Genomic DNA, 16,956 nt, shown 5'->3' with positions numbered 1-16,956 from the left:
ATGGAGGAAGCTTTCTCTTTATACCCTTTGGTTTCTTTGTCCCCCATATATGAATCATACTTCCGGACCTTTTGCAGGCTTTGCAAAAAGCCCCATGTGTTGGGATGGGGGATGTGAGACCACACCTAAAGGCCTGGCCTGGTGCCAGCGCTGATAACTCCCCTCACCGGGGGTTGAATATTATTCATGGTGTATGGCCTCTGTAAAATGTATTTAGGTAAACAGATCTTGCAAGACCAGATAATTAAGGAAGGGGCAATGACATGATTATAGGCCAACAAGAATGTGCATTAGGGATACTGATTAACTAGGTACAGAGTCAGGCTGCTAGGCCCCCCCCCCCCCCCAAAAAAAAGTCTTATTTTCCTCATCATTATCTTTAGGAAACTCAAACAAGAAAGAGAGAGAGATGGACACAGAGTCAAAACAACTGCTTAGCCAAAGACACAGAACCCAAGGCAGACAGAGAGAGATGCTATCTTCCGTCACTTCAATCTGGACCTAAGGGTTCTCAACTCTGCAAGACTTCTCCTCAAGTAGCCACCTTACTGTGCACTCGCTTGTTGTCCCATTTGGTAACTTCAACCTCTTTGGCCCACAGAGATCTTACCTGGTCTCTTTCCACAACAGCAGCTGCTCCAGGACATAAAGCGATGCTTGGAGGAAGGGCAGTAGACTGGCTAAGGATGAGAGGGTCTTTGGTGTGTATCTCAGGGAGAACCCTGGGATAAGAGTTAGGAGACCCAATTTCACACCCAGCCCCTTCATTTACTAACTTTGGATGACTAAAAGGTGAACTCCATGAGGGCAGGCATTGTTACCAATGACTGGTCACTACTATGGTGCCTAGAATGGTGCTTGGCACACAGATCTTCACTAAATGTTTCTAAAATGAATGATCTCTACCTTGATGTCCTCATTTATAAAAATGGATAGATAAGATTTGTCTCTCTCCATTAGGGGTTTTGTGAGGCTCTAACAAAGAATGGACAGATGTCTGTTTTAAAATGCTTTGGAAAAGGTTACCTAATAAGCAAATATAAGCTGGCAAGATTATTACCCAACCCAGTGGCTCAGATAACAGACAAAGTACCAGAGGTCAGGGCTTTACCCATTTCCTTAGAGCTCTTGAAGAAATGATCACAGTTAAATGCCTTCTGGGTCCTGGGCATTGGAGTTGTATTGCAAGTTGCCTACCCAATATCCATTCCACAAGCATTCCTTACAAACAGACTCTGATTTTGTTTGAGCAATAATGTACCCCACCACTGCCTCCTTACAGCTGTGGTGCCTGTGTGACCCAGCTGGAGTCAATCACATAGAACTGCAAATTCAAAGGTGGAACTTCTGGGAAAGTTCTTTAAAAGATCTGCCTGGCCAGTGTGCTCTGAGTGTTGACCTATGAACCTCATGAGGTCATAGTTCGATTCCCAGTCAGGGCACATTCCTGGATTGCAAGCTCGATCCCCACAGGGGGCGTGCAGGAGGCAGCTGATCAATGATTCTCCCTCATCATTGATGTTTCTATCTTTCTATCCCTCTCCTTTCCTCTCTGAAATCAATAAACACATATTTAAAAAATAAAAGATCTTTGCCCTTTCCTCCTCCTTCGAATATGGTGAGAGGCCTGAAAGTATACCACCAATACATCTTGCAACTGGACAAACATAAACGCTAAGGATGGTGGGCAAGCATCTGAGTCCTTGATGAAACCCCTGAAATGCCTATCTCTGAACTTCCTGTTGTTTAGAAAAATAATCATCTATTTGTTCAAACCACTGTAGTCATATTTCTGTAACAAGCAGCTGAACAAAATCCTAAATGACACAGTACTGTACTTAAAATAGCTCATTTATGAAATACACATTGCCAATTTTACAGATGAGAGAATGGAAGCTTGGAGAAGTGAAGGAAATTGCCCAAAGCCATCTGGCTAATGAGTGACAGACCTGCCTGGGATTTGATTCCATGCCTGTCTGCTTCTAAGACCCATAGTCTTTTACTTTTCCCATACTCCCCAAGGGAGAAGAAAGAAAAGAAAGCCATGTTTGTCTCTAAAAACCCTATAGGAGGATTTACAGGGTCTGTAACCCTACCAACTGCCAAGCATGTAGGTGTGGGTATACAAGAGTGAAACAATATGAACAAAGCCCATTGAGCTTATATTTTAGAAGACACAGAATAAAGACTGAATATAAGTCATGGGGTGATAAGGTATAGGGAAAATTAGGTAAGAAAAGAGGACTTTTTAACAGAAAGTTAAATGATGGGGGTGGGGGTGGGGGGAGGAGAATGTGGATGGAGTGAGCCTTGTGGATATTGGAAATGAGGCAGAGGGAACAGCAAGTGCAGAGCCCCAGAGGCAGGATTGTGTATGGTGGACCAGCAAGTAGCCAGTGTGGCTGATATGAAATGATCGAAGGGAAAGTGGTAAGAATGGGATTTGTGCTGTGGTTAGGAATTTAGGCTTTTACTCTGAATGAGATAAGAAGTCACAGGAGTGTTCTGATCACAGAATAGATCAAACTTATGATTTGACTTCTGGGCCAATGAGTGGAAAACAGTGAGGAGAGAGGGTAGGGGTGAGACAGGTAGGCCAAATAAGAGGTTGCAGCAACAATCCAAACAAGGGAAGCCAGCAGCCTGAACCAGGGTGGTGCTGAAAGTTGGAAAGTGCTCACACACTGGATCTATTCTAAAGGCAAAGCTGACAAGACTTGCTGATAGACTAGACATGGGAAATGGGAGAGAAAGAGAAGACAAGGATGAGTCCAAGCTTTCAGTTAAACAACAAGGAAGGAGCTGCTATTGTCTGAAGTGGGGAGGACTGCAGCAGGACCCAGATTATTTGGGGTGCTAGGGTAGGATCAGGCTGTGTTTGGTTTTGAACAGGGTTAAGCTCTGATACAGAATGAGCACAGTTCATCACTACCTCCTTCATGAAATATGTTCTGCATTCAGCCTCCAAGACACCAGCTCTCAAGTTCCCTCCTATTTCACTGGCCACTTCTCAACCTCCTTTGCTCCCTCTACTTTAAATGACTGCCAGGTATGTAAACAGAGGTATCAAGAAGTCAGTCAGACATAGCCAAGTACAGAGTGTTTTGAGAAAAGGGGAAGGAGTAATCAGCTTGTGTCACAACAAAGGATAGCTGTACAAAGATGAGGGCAAGAAATGATATGGGGATTTGGCAAATGCAAGGTCATGGGTGACAAAGACCATGAAAAAATGGAACTGGATTACTCCTAGAGCAGTGATGGCGAACCTATGACACGCGTGTCAGAGGTGACACGCAAACTCATTTTTTTGGTTGATTTTTCTTTGTTAAATGGCATTTAAATAAAAAAATAAATATCAAAAATATAAGTCTTTGTTTTACTGTGGTTGCAAATATCAAAAAATGTCTATATGTGACACGGCACCAGAGTTAAGTTAGGGTTTTTCAAAATGCTGACATGCCGAGCTCAAAAGGTTCACCATCACTGTCCTAGAAGGAGGAATAAAGAAAACACATATTCTCTATGCAGGATGTATTTTCATTGTTACAAATTGAACATAATTACAGCATAGTGATTAATCACAAAAACAATATGTAATTATATATGTGTTTTCCGATGGTCTTAGGCGACCCCTGTGAAAGGGTCGTTTGATCACCAAAGGGGTCGCGACCCACAGGTTGAGAACTGCTGCTCTAGAATCATTGTAGGAAAAGCTCCTTCCTTTAGAACAAACCATAGGCAAGATCCTTTTTCTTTTCCATATCAGGGAAGTTGCTAAGTATATGCCAAAGCCTGGGCATAACTCATTCCTAAATAGACTTGCTTCACAGCCCAGACAAGGTCAGAGGGAGTAAAGGTGGAAAAGGAGACATCAACTCCTTCTGGGAGTGAAATGCCACCAATCTCTTTGCCTGAAGGTCACCCACACCACTCACCCACTAGCCTTCCCCGACATGACTTTTAAGTACATTCCAGATAGAGCTTCACAAGAGATAGCATGATGAATATTTATTATCATTTTAATTTAAAAAATAAGTTCAAAAGTCTCTGAGCGATAAGCTGAAATACAATAAAAAGTAGTATCTGAGTGTTAGACACCTTGCTGGCATGCAATGGTTCCCTTAATGCAGGCAAAGATCCTGTAGAAATTTCCATGTTATTACATATTACCTCCCCTTTTCCCAGAAGAGCCTAATGAAATGAGGACACCAAGGCACAGAGGTAAAGGGACTGGGCTGAGGTCAGACTGCCAGGAGAAACAGACAGGAATTGGACTGAGAAAATCCTCACAGTTCTACCCATAATGCTACCCAGGGTACAATTCTATGGCTACTGCTCAGCAGGAGAAAAAGCCAGTGTCTTCTTCCAAGTAATCACTAGTGTCACATCTGTGGGGTAGCAGGAAGAATGTCATGGGGAGCAGGCCCTGACATGATGCCCTGCCCTGTGATCCAGGCCAGAAACCAGTAAATGGGACTCACCCACAGCTCCAAGATACCCTCTGTCACCCTGCCTGGAACACACAGTCCTCACTCCAAAGCCCAACCCTCTTTGTGGAAAACCAGCTGCACAGCCTCATCCACATCATTCACAATGTGGGATGCCTCTATAAGCCCTGGACTAAAACTGAAGTCCCGGTGCCCATGGAAGGGAGGCTCCTCTCCTCCCTGAGCAGGCTCTGTGGACCCCAGGACCTTGGGACTGTATACACCAGTGCACACCAGGATGGAGGCACAGCTCTGGGTTGCTGAGGGTCGCTGCTTCAACAGACCACTCGTCTCCAGCTCCTCTGCCCCCTCATGCTTCGCCATCTGCAGGTACTGGTTGAACAGGTTGGCACCGTAGACATCAGACATAGGATTATCACTGGTAGGGGCAACCATACCGGAAAAGAAAAGAGGAGAAAACTGAAGTTCAGTGTTGTAAGGTGCAGAGAGCAGAGGACAACTGTGGGGCAAGGAGTGTGCATTAAACATAGGGAAACAAGGTGAATGAGAGGGGAAGGGAAAGTTGAGGAGATGGATAGAACTTACCCTACAGCATAGAGCTTCTGGATGGGGGCAGCCCAACCCCGCCTCTCCGCTTGCCGCCTGATCAGTTCTTCTGCATACTGATAAGTGAGGATGCTGGGTTTGCCCATCAGGCCCTTGTATCTCAGCTCTTTGCCTGTCACTTTGCGGTAAATGGTTTCCAGGCACAGCAGAAACGTGCCATGGCCAAACCTGCCAGAGAAGACAGCCCAGCAGCTCAGTCTTCACTCCCTGGGCTCTCCAGGCCAATTGCCATTCTCTGAGCAGTACCCTTTCACTCCCCCAGTGGTAACAGGTCAAAATGAAATTACTTCTAGTAAGAATTACATTTATTGCCTACATTTATGACCTGCTGTTATCTAATAACATTTATTGAGCACTGTTCTAACACTGGAGATACAAATCACATTTAATTCTCAGAAAAACCCTATGAGATCATTGTTCTCATTTTACAAGTGAGGAAACTGAGGCATAAAGAAATTAAGTAACTTGCCCAAGGTGGTAGCACTAGGATTATACCCCAGGTGTAAGTATTCCAGAAAGTTTAATTTTTGCTTTAGAATTGTGGCAGACTACTGGTTGCCGTTCTCCCCTTCTTTCTTGGTGCCAATTTTCACTGAGCATAGTGCTACCAGGTGCAAAAACTATATTCCCTTCCTCCTCTGCAACAGGGTGTGTGGCCATGTGGCTGCACTATAACCAAAGAGTCAATGAAATTAGAAGTGCTGGGCTAAACTTCTAGGAAGTATCCTTAAATTGGGGAGGTGATGCTCTTCTCTACCTTCCCCTGCTCCTCTCTGCCTGGAATGCTGATATGATAGCTGAAGTTCAGGCAGCCATTTGGGATTATGTAGTAAAGGGCTAAGGATTGCACAGCAGGAAGACAGAGGTGCTTCTGTTCCTGACAGGTGGAGCTTCCATACAAGACTTGGACAGCCTACCCCAGACTTATTTCACATGAGAAAGAAACTTTTATCTTTTTAAAGATACTTTTGTTTTGGAGTTTAATCCCTTGCCACTAAACCAAATCTGAACTGATGCTGCACAATATACTGAAGTTATATTTGTGTCATTTATTTATGTAATAAATTACATTTTCAAATTACTGAATGAAAGATTAACCTCAAATCTGGTTTGTAAATTGAAATCTTCCCCTTACTATTCAGTTCACAGCCTATATAACCAAACCCCCTTCAGCTAGTGTCAGCATACCCTAATTTTGGAAGAATAACTCAGAAAAAATACCTAACCTCAAGCTATAGGAAAATACTTAAAACATAACAAGAGAGAACACTGTAATCTCCATCTCTTATGGGCTATTGAGTGGCCCATCTCTTATGGGCTATTGACTTGAGGCAGTGTTGGGCCCTGCTGCCCTATTGATGGATCACACACCCAGCTTACTGGAAGTCATGGGGAAGGGAGAAAACTCTAGACCAAGCATGTCAAACTTGGGGCCCATGGGCCCCATGCGGCCCACAACAAATATTCTTGTGGCCTAGCCAATATAATGGTATGCAAGAAACATTTTAATAAAAATTTCATAACTTAATTTTTACAATATCCTGTTATACACAATCTATATATATAAAGGCTAATACACTAAGTGTCCCTCCAACTGTCCGACCAGTCACTATGACGTGTATTGACCACCAGGGGGCAGACGCTCAATGCAGGAGCTGCCGTGATGCACACTTGCCATTTACAGAGAAAGAGCAACGTGGACCTGGCGCTGACAGAGCAACACTCAGCCTCCCCCAAGTGGGACACAGGCCCCGCCACCAACCCAGAGCAACAGCCCACCAAATTGCAGCTGATGCTGCCGAGACCCCATGGTGCAAGCCCAGCCCAGCCCAGAAATGGTGGCTGTGGGCATTGGGTAATGACATCACATAGCAATGCCCGGCTTCCTCTCCCTAGCGACAGGCCATCCTATATAATAAAAGCATAATATGCAAATCGACCGAATGGCCGAACAGCAGAACGACCATCGGGATGACCATCCTGGACCATGCTATGACATCCACTGGTGCCAAGCCAGCCAAGGCGGGTGCGATGCAACTGGTAGGGGGCCTTGCCATCGCCCCATGATCGCCCTGCAGAGGGAGGCCCAGGCCACCAATGCAGGCTGTGGCAGGTGGGTGGGGCCTCCCTCTGTGAGGGAAGCCCAGGTCCCGGGTGCCAGTGGCCGTAGGGAAGCCCAGGTCCCGGGTGCTGGAGGGAAGCCGGTGCCGGCAGCCGGAGGAAGGAAGGCCTACTCTTGCACAAATTTTGTGCATCGGGCCTAATATGCTAAGTGTCCATCTGGGTAATGACGTCACATAGCAATCAATGCCTGGCTTCCTCTCCCTAGTGACAACTAGCCTCCTTGGAGTTTCTTCAGCCCAGGAACACGACTTGCTTTATAGCCAGGTGCAAACATTTTACACTTGAATCAAATGTCTGTGAAGTGTTTTTCTGTGCCTCATCTTATTTGATCCTCACAGAAGTCCTGTATTAGGTAGATAGGAGACACGATGGAATCCTATTTTCTTTTTATTAGCTGGAAAACGGAGATTTACAAACTTGACCCAACTGAAAAGAAGAAATGGTGGACCTTGAAAATGACTTAAGGTTTTCTCACTGCGCAGAATATAATATTTTACCCTTTGTTCTCCCTGTGTGATCTACAATAATAATCTGCTTCGTGTTGATATTTATTGCTGTGTTGCTGACAATTGAAAGAGAAATTGGGGTGCTTCACTGGGCTGGAAAAGTTAAGCTACATCAGAAAGCAGGTCTAATTAAACAAGTTTATCTATATATATAAAGCTCTCGCTGGCGCCAATCTCATGCATGTGTTTCCTCTGTCATTGTCGATCATGAATCTGGTTGACACTTCTATTATAGAGAAAGGGCAAATAGCGATATTAAAATATTTCTTCTAATTAATTTCCTTTCAATGTGCACAAATTTGCGCACTGGGCCACTAGTTATTAATAACAAACTACAACGTTCGCTTATGACTGATTACTATAATCGTGTTGCATTCATTTCCCTTACACGCCTTACACGCAGGCACACCATTTCTCTCCACTAATACTAGCAGCGAATATTTTAGCAGCCGATTGTCATGCCATTAGCCTTGGACTGACTTGTTTGCTGTGTGCAACAGGAAATATTTCGCTTTTGGAGAACAAGAAAAATAGGTTTATTTGCATTACGCTTATTAGTTTGTGCACTTCAGTGTCTGCTGGTAAGTTAATGTTCAAGAAAAAATATTTTTATTAAAATGTTCTATTATTTTATGTTAACGATTACTCATTTATTTCAGCCCTTTGTATTCAGCATGTCTCTATCGAAATAAACCTATGTTTCTATGAAAATTGAAGCTTTTGTTTTTTGTGACCCACATAAACTTAAACCTTGTTTATTTGGCTTGTGTTAGCCTTTGAGTTTGACATGCTTGCTCTAGACTTGGGCCTTGCAAATAAGAGCAGCCAAACAGTACACAGCAGCCATCAGCTGCCCTTCCAGTAAAGGCACCTCCAGGGCCAGAAAAAGGGATGCCTATACTATGCTCAAACTCAGAAAAGGACAGAACAGGTGAGCTCTACACAACTGCGCAGGGAGTGTGTAAGCCTGTTCACTACCCGCATGCCTTTGAGAAAGTCACTTATCCACTGGGTCTGTTCTCTGATATATACAAACATCAGAACAATTATTTCTTTTCCCTGCTCCTATGTTTTAAGGGCAAAGGGAAACAAAGAATTGAAATAATCAATGCTACAGGGTGAAGGCAAAGAAGGAAGAGCAGTTGAATAATTTGCATTGATATACCTCAGAAACTGACCATTTGGGTTCCTCTAATCAAAAAGAACTTGTTCTGTTAAGATTCTGAAGGGCAAGGATTATTTATTAAAAATCATCTCAATACTTCAGTGTTCAGTAAGCTGCAGTATCAAATGGCGGTGGGAAACTGTCAGTAGGACTGCTCAGGCAATAGCTGGAAATGGGCCACCAGGGTCAAGGCCAGGGACTATGTCCTCACCTGGGCATCTTGGCTTCAGCCATCCAAAGAAGATCCATGTTACTGGCCAGGACAGGGAGATGGGGATAAGGGGCCGTCGCCAGACCTGTCCCAGGGTTCCCATTGCTGAGAAGGACATCCATGATCAGCTGCAGGCTTGTCTCCCAGCGTACTGGCTCCCCAAGGAGGAGTACTCCTTTAAAGAGCAAAGGCATAGGGGTAAGGGTGCAGGGCACTTAGCCTGCCCTTTGTGGCGGGCGGGAGGAAGGCCCTCAGAAGACCAGCTGAGGCCACCCAATCACAAGCTCTTCCCCTACAGTACACTCACCTTGGCAAGGGCATGGTTCCCTGAATAGCCTTGAAAGAGCCACTCACCTATTTACCCAAGGTGAACAAAACCCAGGGACCGGGAAGGCACCTCCTAAGCCTTAGGACCTAAGGGCTCATACTGTTATTGTGTCCATCATGTTCACAGAAGTTTAAAACAAGACAAACAACAGTGAATCTCAGGCCCACTTCCTCTTGCTAACTGATATTCTCCCCACCACCCTACCCATAGGTACTTGGCAAAATGCTCACTTTTCTCAGCCACTTCTCTCTGAGCCCCAGGAGCCAATAAACCTAACAACTAGGAGAGCTGGATGCAGAGTGATAGAGACCTGAATTCCAAGGTTGACTGTGCCAACTTTCCTGATTGTGGGCAAGTTATTTACCTTCTCTAAGCCTCAGCTTCTTCAACTACAATAACAACACCTACTATTGTTATGAGAATAAAAATGAGATATAATAAATAAAGCACTTAACCTGTGCTGGACACATGGTACTCAACAAATGGAAGTTGTGATATCAGCTACAAGACCAGTGAATTGAACCACTGCCCCCTGAGAGGTGTTCTGGAGGCTGGAGGATATATTTTAATCATTAAAATGACTGATACTTAGTGGTGAGGATTGTGGGAGGGGGCCAGGGATGCTAGATGCTCAGTACAGTCTTGTTCAATCAAAAACTGCCAATGTCTATAAACATTTGAGTGTCCCATCTGGTATTCATGTAGGGAACAACCTGTTTATAATTAATGAACCTAAACCCTAATTCCATGTAAACATAAAGTATTTTTTTGGTAGTTTTCATAAACACTGATTTTTCAAAAAAAATGTAACTATCACATAAGTCAAGAGAAGGTTATACTTTTCTTTTTTTCAAAATGTTATCAAGTTTAGTCCCTATTTTACAAAATCACTTCACCAATGATGATACTGTCCCTAATTTCTGAGTCACCAATAAAACACACCTATATCACACCTATAAACATATATCAATCTGCATTTGTAGCTGTAACATTCATGGTGATTCTATGTTTGGTTCAATCATTTTACTACTTCATTATGTCTTTTTGGAAAATTACTACATATTGAAGTACATATTACCTTACTAAAATGTTTTCCCTTTATTTCTCCCTATTACAATTATATTAAACTAATTAATTGTAACATGTGTATAGGAAGATATATTATCTATTAATTTCATTTTAAGTTAGTAAAGGGGACACTACGATATTTTTGTTATACAAAGAGCAAACTGGGTTTAATGGGCCTAAGGAACACTGGACTAAATTACCCCTAGGTGCCTTTCTACTCTAAGATTTTCTAAGCTTATGATTCTTCTGGAATAAAAAGGCAAATGATATAAAGAAGGAAAGATTAACAACAAATATCTCAGAGGTAGTGAGTGGAAGATCCAACACCAGAACCCAGGTGATCTAATGCTCAATGCCCCCTGGCTACAATAATCTGGAGGGCCTGAAAGAAGAAAGAACAACCCAGTCCCATGCCCACACAAGGAGAGGACCTCATTACCTTCAATAGCGGGGAAGTCATTCCTTGGAAGGGGCTGCCAAGAGACAAAGAACAAGCCCATCAATGCAATGATTACTTTCCACTACAGGACAATCACACACTGGTTTCCAAGGGTGGGTGGGAGGAAAGTCGCATTCCAGACAGGACTGAAGACTACCCCATGGTGTAGCCCAAGCTGAGGAGAAGCAAATAGGACTGCGGAAGAAGATTCATGAAGAAAGGTGAAGAGAGAAGAACCAGGCTGGTCACAGAACAGGTTGAGGGATACCACATATACTAGTAAAGGTCAGCTAGGAGGAAAGGTTGATCAGCTGTTTTCTCCTGCAAGGACAGGAAGCAAGATATGGGCCAAGCAAGAGTCTAGAGCAGCGGTTCTCAACCTGTGGGTCGAGACCCCTTTGGTGATCAAACGTACCCTTTCACAGGGGTCGCCTAAGACCATTGGAAAACACATATATAATTACATATTGTTTTTGTGATTAATCACTATACTTTAATTATGTTCAATTTGTAACAATGAAGATACATCCTGCATATCAGATATTTACATTATGATTCCTAATAGTAGCAAAATTACAGTTATGAAGTAGCAACGAAAATAATTTTATGGTTGGGGGTCACCACAACATGAGGAACTGTATTAAAGGGTCGCGGCATTAGGAAGGTTGAAAACCACTGGTCTAGAGGAAGGTGAGCCTTTGGAGAAAAAGGAGGCCTTCAGGGTGTGATGGACCATTTCTCTTGCTGTTGGATTAAGAGGCAGAAGCTTTCATATTACCAACCGCTTCCATTCCTTCTCCAGACTATTACAATCTTATCTCTGCCACTAATCAGCTATATGACCTGGAGTAAGTCTCTTCCCCTGAGACTCAGTCTCTGAGCTGTTCTAAGATCTTTTCCAACTCTGTCATTCTGGTTCTCCACATAATTTGCATGGTTCTAGAAAAAAGCTCTCAAAGGCAATAAAGTACTCTATTTTAATTGGAACACTCTGGGAGAAGGAGAGAAGCTATATAAATGAATAAAAGTAAGCTTATCTGTTTATAACACATTTCATCACATTTTGATAGTAGTCAGACTTATAATATAGGCTATATGATATAAATATATAGAGTTGACATAAAAAAGAGGGTCAGGGGCAGTCACAAACTATAGAGGATCAATAAGATGCTCTGTGACTACTGATCAGAAAATATAAATATGAGCTGAACCCAAAGAGAACACAGCAGACACTCAGAACTGCCAGTTACTTTTATAAGTTGGCTGCTTTTCACAAGGAAACTGTCTCAGGATAAAGCAGAACAGTGAAGAATTTGTTAACAGAGGTTAACGATTCTCCCAGACAATACTGGGAAAGGCAGCTACTAAAATACAAAGCTACCAACTGGAGGAGATGCTGGGGCTCTATAAAAGCGTTCTCAGTTAATCACAAACAATGCAGAAAGGAAAGCCCTTTGGAGTGTATAGCTCCTCTGAGCCATTCTGGATATGTGGGGGACAAATCCTTGGCCAGATGTGCTTCTCCAAGAAGGCAATTTGTGAAACATGGACAAGCTGTAGCTCTAACGGTGAAGGGTTGCAAGAGGAGCCCATGAAGGAACAAGAGTCACCAGATGTTCTTATTACCGTGGTCTTTGGCCGCCGTTGGAGATCCACCATGTCAAGCACAGGGAAGGCCATCCGCAGCTCATCCACAGTAACCACATTTTTGAAGCCCAGTCTAGACCAAGATCAGGGAAACAAAGCTGGGCAGTTCTGGGGGAAAAATATCTTTAAAGGAAGGGGAACCATCCTAATCCTGATCAAACTAGTCTACCCAATCCCCAGACAGGAGTGAACCAATGAGCTCAGCAGGGCCAACACCAATCCTAAAAGTACTGACAGGCAGTCTATGAGTGCATAGGCAGAGCGGGGCTGTGTCCCTCCAAGCAATATACCACTGCAGACTGGACACATTTTAGGTGCCAGATCCTACACTGGGCAATACTAGGGCACAAGGCATATAAGAAACTCTGTCCTCAAGGAGCTCACCACCTCCCCAAAGTCCATCTCAGAGAGCACTCTGTGAAGTGCTGCCACTGTATGCCAAGAAGTTCAGAATAGGAGACTACTCAGTGGTCTGGGTAGCTGGGCAAAAGGCCTAGAGCAAGCATGTCAAACTCATGGCCCACAATGAATATTTTTGCCAATATAACGGTATGCAAGAAATGTTTTAATAAGAATTTCATAACTTAATTTTTACAATATCCTGTTATACATAATTATTAATAACGAACTACAACGTTCACTAATGACTGATTACTATAATCATGTTGCATTCATTTCCCTTACACACCTTACGCGCAGGCGCACCATTTCTCTCCACTAATACTAGCAATTGCCACGCCATTAGTCTTGGCAATATTTTGCTTTCGAAGAACAAGAAAAATAGGTTTCTTTGCATTACATTTATTAATTTGTGCAGTTATTCAGTGTCTGGTAAGTTAATGTTCAAGAAAAAATATTAATTTTTATTAAAATGTTCTATTATTTTATGTTAATGATTACTTATTTATTTCAGCCCTTTGTATTCAGCATGTCTCTATCGAAATAAACCTACTTTTCCATGAAAATTGAATTTTTTTTTTTTTTCGGCCAACATAAACTTAAACCTTGTTTATTTGGCCTGTGTTAGCCTTTGTGTTTGACATGCTTGGTCTAGAGCAGCAGTCGCCAACCTTTTGGACTTCATGGACCACAAGTGGTCCACAGACCACTGGTTGGCGACCGCTGCTCCAGAGGTTTCCTTAAACCAGTGGTTGCCAACCTTTCGGACCTCACGGACCACCAGTTGGCTAATGCTGGCTTAGAAAAGTTAGGCTTGAGCTGAAGCTTTAAGAGGAATTGCATTCCACCAGCATGGGGAGGCCATGGGAGAGGTAAGCCAGCTCAGCTTTAGCTCTTCAAGACCTGTCTCCATTTTTCTGTCTTTAATTCCCACTTGTAACCTTAACTGGCTATGATTTCAGGTTATTCTCAAAATGAATTTTTCAAAAATGATGCTTCCATCAGACCACCCCATCAGTAATAAGCCTGGAGACTCCCCACTGCCCTCATAATAAATTCAGTTACTTCCTGCATTTACTTCTGCAGTTTCCTATACCACCCTCCCTATCCTTATTTCCCCACCCTGTCCCATTACAATCTTCTGCTTCAGGGATCCTCACCATCCCTTCTCTTTCTAGCCTCCTTACTGCTTCTGCATGGAAAACCTGAAACCTCTCCTGTGGCACAGCCTTGCCCCTCCATGAAGCCATAAGCAATTTCTGCTCGAAGGATGTTCCTGTCCCCCTAACTACACCTGTGACACCCAGAACCACCTATACTGCTCTTTTAAGTCTTTAATCCCATGCCATCTGAAATATTCCTTTATTGTATAGGGTGCTTCAAGTATGAGCCCTTCAATTAATTTGCAATTCCACAGTGCTTCTCCTGGCCCCTACTCCCCTTAGACCAGGGGTGGGCAAACTTTTTGACTCGAGGGCCACAATGGGTTCTTAAACTGGACCGGAGGGCCGGAACAAAAGCATGGATGGAGTGTTTGTGTGAACTAATATAAATTCAAAGTAAACATCATTACATAAAAGGGTATGGTCTTTTTATTTATTTATTTTTTTTAGTTTTATTCATTTCAAACGGGCCGGATCCGGCCCGCGGGCCGTAGTTTGCCCACGGCTGCCTTAGACCCTACAGCACAGTGCTGGCACAAAGGAAGTGCTGGACAGGGTCTGCAGGAGCAAATAAATAAGCTGCTTGAGAACAAGGACAATCTTCTCTGCCTTTTGAATATGCACATCGCCCAAAAGATGAATTCATTGTAGATACTTAATTAACATTGCAGATAAGTTGATTGAGCACCATGAAGAACAGCCCTGGAGCAGTGGTTCTCAAACCTAATTACAGAATCACTTAGTTTAATTTTTTAAAATAAAGACTGTTGATTTTTATCTCAGAGCTAATGACACAGACTCTCCAGGAATCTGTATTTTCAGCTCCCCAGAAGGTAATGATGCAGTGGGCTGGCTTTTGGAAACCACCAGCCACCAGGACTGGCCACACCTGAGGGCTGTCTCCCGCCCTCAAGAGCCCACCACACACCCGATGAGGCCTCCATCCAGCATGCCTCATGATGGTGCCCCCTCAGCCATGGGAGAAAAGTCCCCAGTCCTGCCCCTTTCTCTTCAGCCAGAGTGAGAAGCATCAAAAGGATACACTTGGGCATTTTCCACCAGGGGTCCCTGCCCAGACACTATCATCCGCTTTCCATGATATTGTGAGAAAAGCTTCATGGGACTGTGAGAGAGAATAACTTGATCTGGCTCCACCTGTAGGGACAGCCAAGAGACAGGAGAGAAGAGTTGAGGGGAAATAATGGAAGATAAATAGCAGCTTCTTTCACCTAGGAAGGAAAAAAAAACCTGCCCAGATTAAAAAAAAAAGGGGGTGGAGGGTTTCCTAGCTCCTAGAAAGTATCTAAACGGGTGTGACAACCACAAGTCTAATTTGGCTCTTGCCACACAAAACAAGCAAGCAGTGCCCTGTCCCACGTGGCTCAGGGGTAGAGTGTTGGCCTGAGCACTAAAGGGTCTCGGGTTTGATTCCCAGTCAAGGGCATGTACCTGGGCTGCAGGTTCGATCCCCAGGCCCGGTGGTCAGGGTGTCTTTCTTTCTCCTTCCTTCCTTTCCTTCCTTTCCTTCCTTCCTTTCCTTTCCTTCCTTCCCTCCCTCCTCACTCCTTCCCTTCCCTTCCCTTCCCTTCCCTCCTTCCTTCCCTTTTCTTTCTCCCCCCCCCCCCCCCCCCTTCCCTTCTCTCTAAAAATCAATGGAAAAAAATATCCTCGGGCGAGGATTAAACAAAAAAAGCAAGCAGGACATGCCATCAGTGATGGGTTCTGATACTCACCAATCCTGTCCTGCTCAACTCCCCTTTGAAAAGCAGTTTGTGTGCATGTTTTTCGTCACTGTCTTAGAGCTCTGTCTCTAACTTTGACTTTCAGTTCTCAGTTCTACTTAAAGACTTAGCCTTTTAACATTTAAACTAATTACAACAATACAGCCTTTTCTCACAATGTTTTTGAAACCTTCTCTGAAAACCACAGAAGGGAAACAGTTTTATGTCTTTACTCCCTGCATTCATCTTCAAACAGGGTCACCCCATCATCAATCAGCCACTTTATTTACTTTCTTGGTTCCAAGTACTCTTTCACAAAACTACAAGCATCCTCAACAAAGAAAAATGAGTGTGTCAATATGAGATACATGGGCAGCTGAAAGTGGGTGAAGAGGGACTGCTTTCAGGGGACAGCGCTTATTCACATGCATGCATCTTATTTATGAGAAACAAGGGCCATTACTTCAGATTCCTACTTGGTATACGGAGATTTAGAAAAATGTGACCCTCACCCTGACTAGTATAGCTCAGTTGGTTGAGTGTCGTCCCATGCACCAAGAGGTTGCTGGTTTGATTCCTGGTCAGGGCACATGTCCAGGGTTGTGGGCTCAATCCCCAGTAGGGAGCATGCAGGAGGCAGCCAATCGATGGTTCTCTCTCATTGATGTTTCTCTCATCCCCTTCCTCTCTCTCTCTCTAAAATTAATCTTATCTAATAAAAGAGAAACATGCAAATTGACCGCACCTCTGCTACACTCACAAGCCACGCCCACAAAGCCACACCCACAAGCCAATCAGGAGCAAGTATGCAAATAAACCCAACCAAGTTGGCTGTGGCCAAGGAGCTGGAGCAAACAGGAGGCTTGGGTTGCCCCTGGCGATGGAGGAAGCCAAGCTTCCTGCCTGACCTGGCTGGCTCCGCTCAAGGCTACAAAGTTTCAATTATAGAAGATAAATAAATCCCAGATACCTGCTTCTAGCCGCTGTGGCCTCTGCTTAAGGAGGGTCTGGGAGCTTGGGTTTCCCAGGGCCGTGGCCAGCCTGCAAATAGCCATCGGCCCCTCACCCAGGCTGGCCACACCCTCATGGGGTGAGGGTCCCCGCTGGGGGGCTTGGCCAGCCTGCAAACAG

General features: G+C 44.0%; 1 protein-coding gene across 1 annotated transcript in view; it reads right to left on the bottom strand.

Annotated features, from left to right (window-relative positions):
* Window positions 1-3,982: 3,982 nt before the first annotated feature.
* The window catches only part of CECR5 (cat eye syndrome chromosome region, candidate 5), a 38,457-nt gene continuing 25,483 nt past the window's right edge, over window positions 3,983-16,956 (bottom strand). Inside the window, 6 exon segments of the mRNA XM_014538624.1 lie at window positions 3,983-4,866; window positions 5,034-5,222; window positions 9,061-9,235; window positions 10,896-10,929; window positions 12,522-12,615; window positions 15,147-15,259. Of these exon segments, the coding sequence (XP_014394110.1) occupies window positions 4,530-4,866; window positions 5,034-5,222; window positions 9,061-9,235; window positions 10,896-10,929; window positions 12,522-12,615; window positions 15,147-15,259 (942 nt within the window). The 3' untranslated portion in view covers window positions 3,983-4,529.

This window comes from Myotis brandtii, unplaced genomic scaffold (assembly GCF_000412655.1).
Source record: "Myotis brandtii unplaced genomic scaffold, ASM41265v1 scaffold195, whole genome shotgun sequence".
NCBI lineage: Eukaryota > Metazoa > Chordata > Mammalia > Chiroptera > Vespertilionidae > Myotis > Myotis brandtii.
The sequence above is the reverse complement of the archived record's forward strand: the minus strand, read 5'-3'. Positions and strand labels throughout refer to the sequence as shown.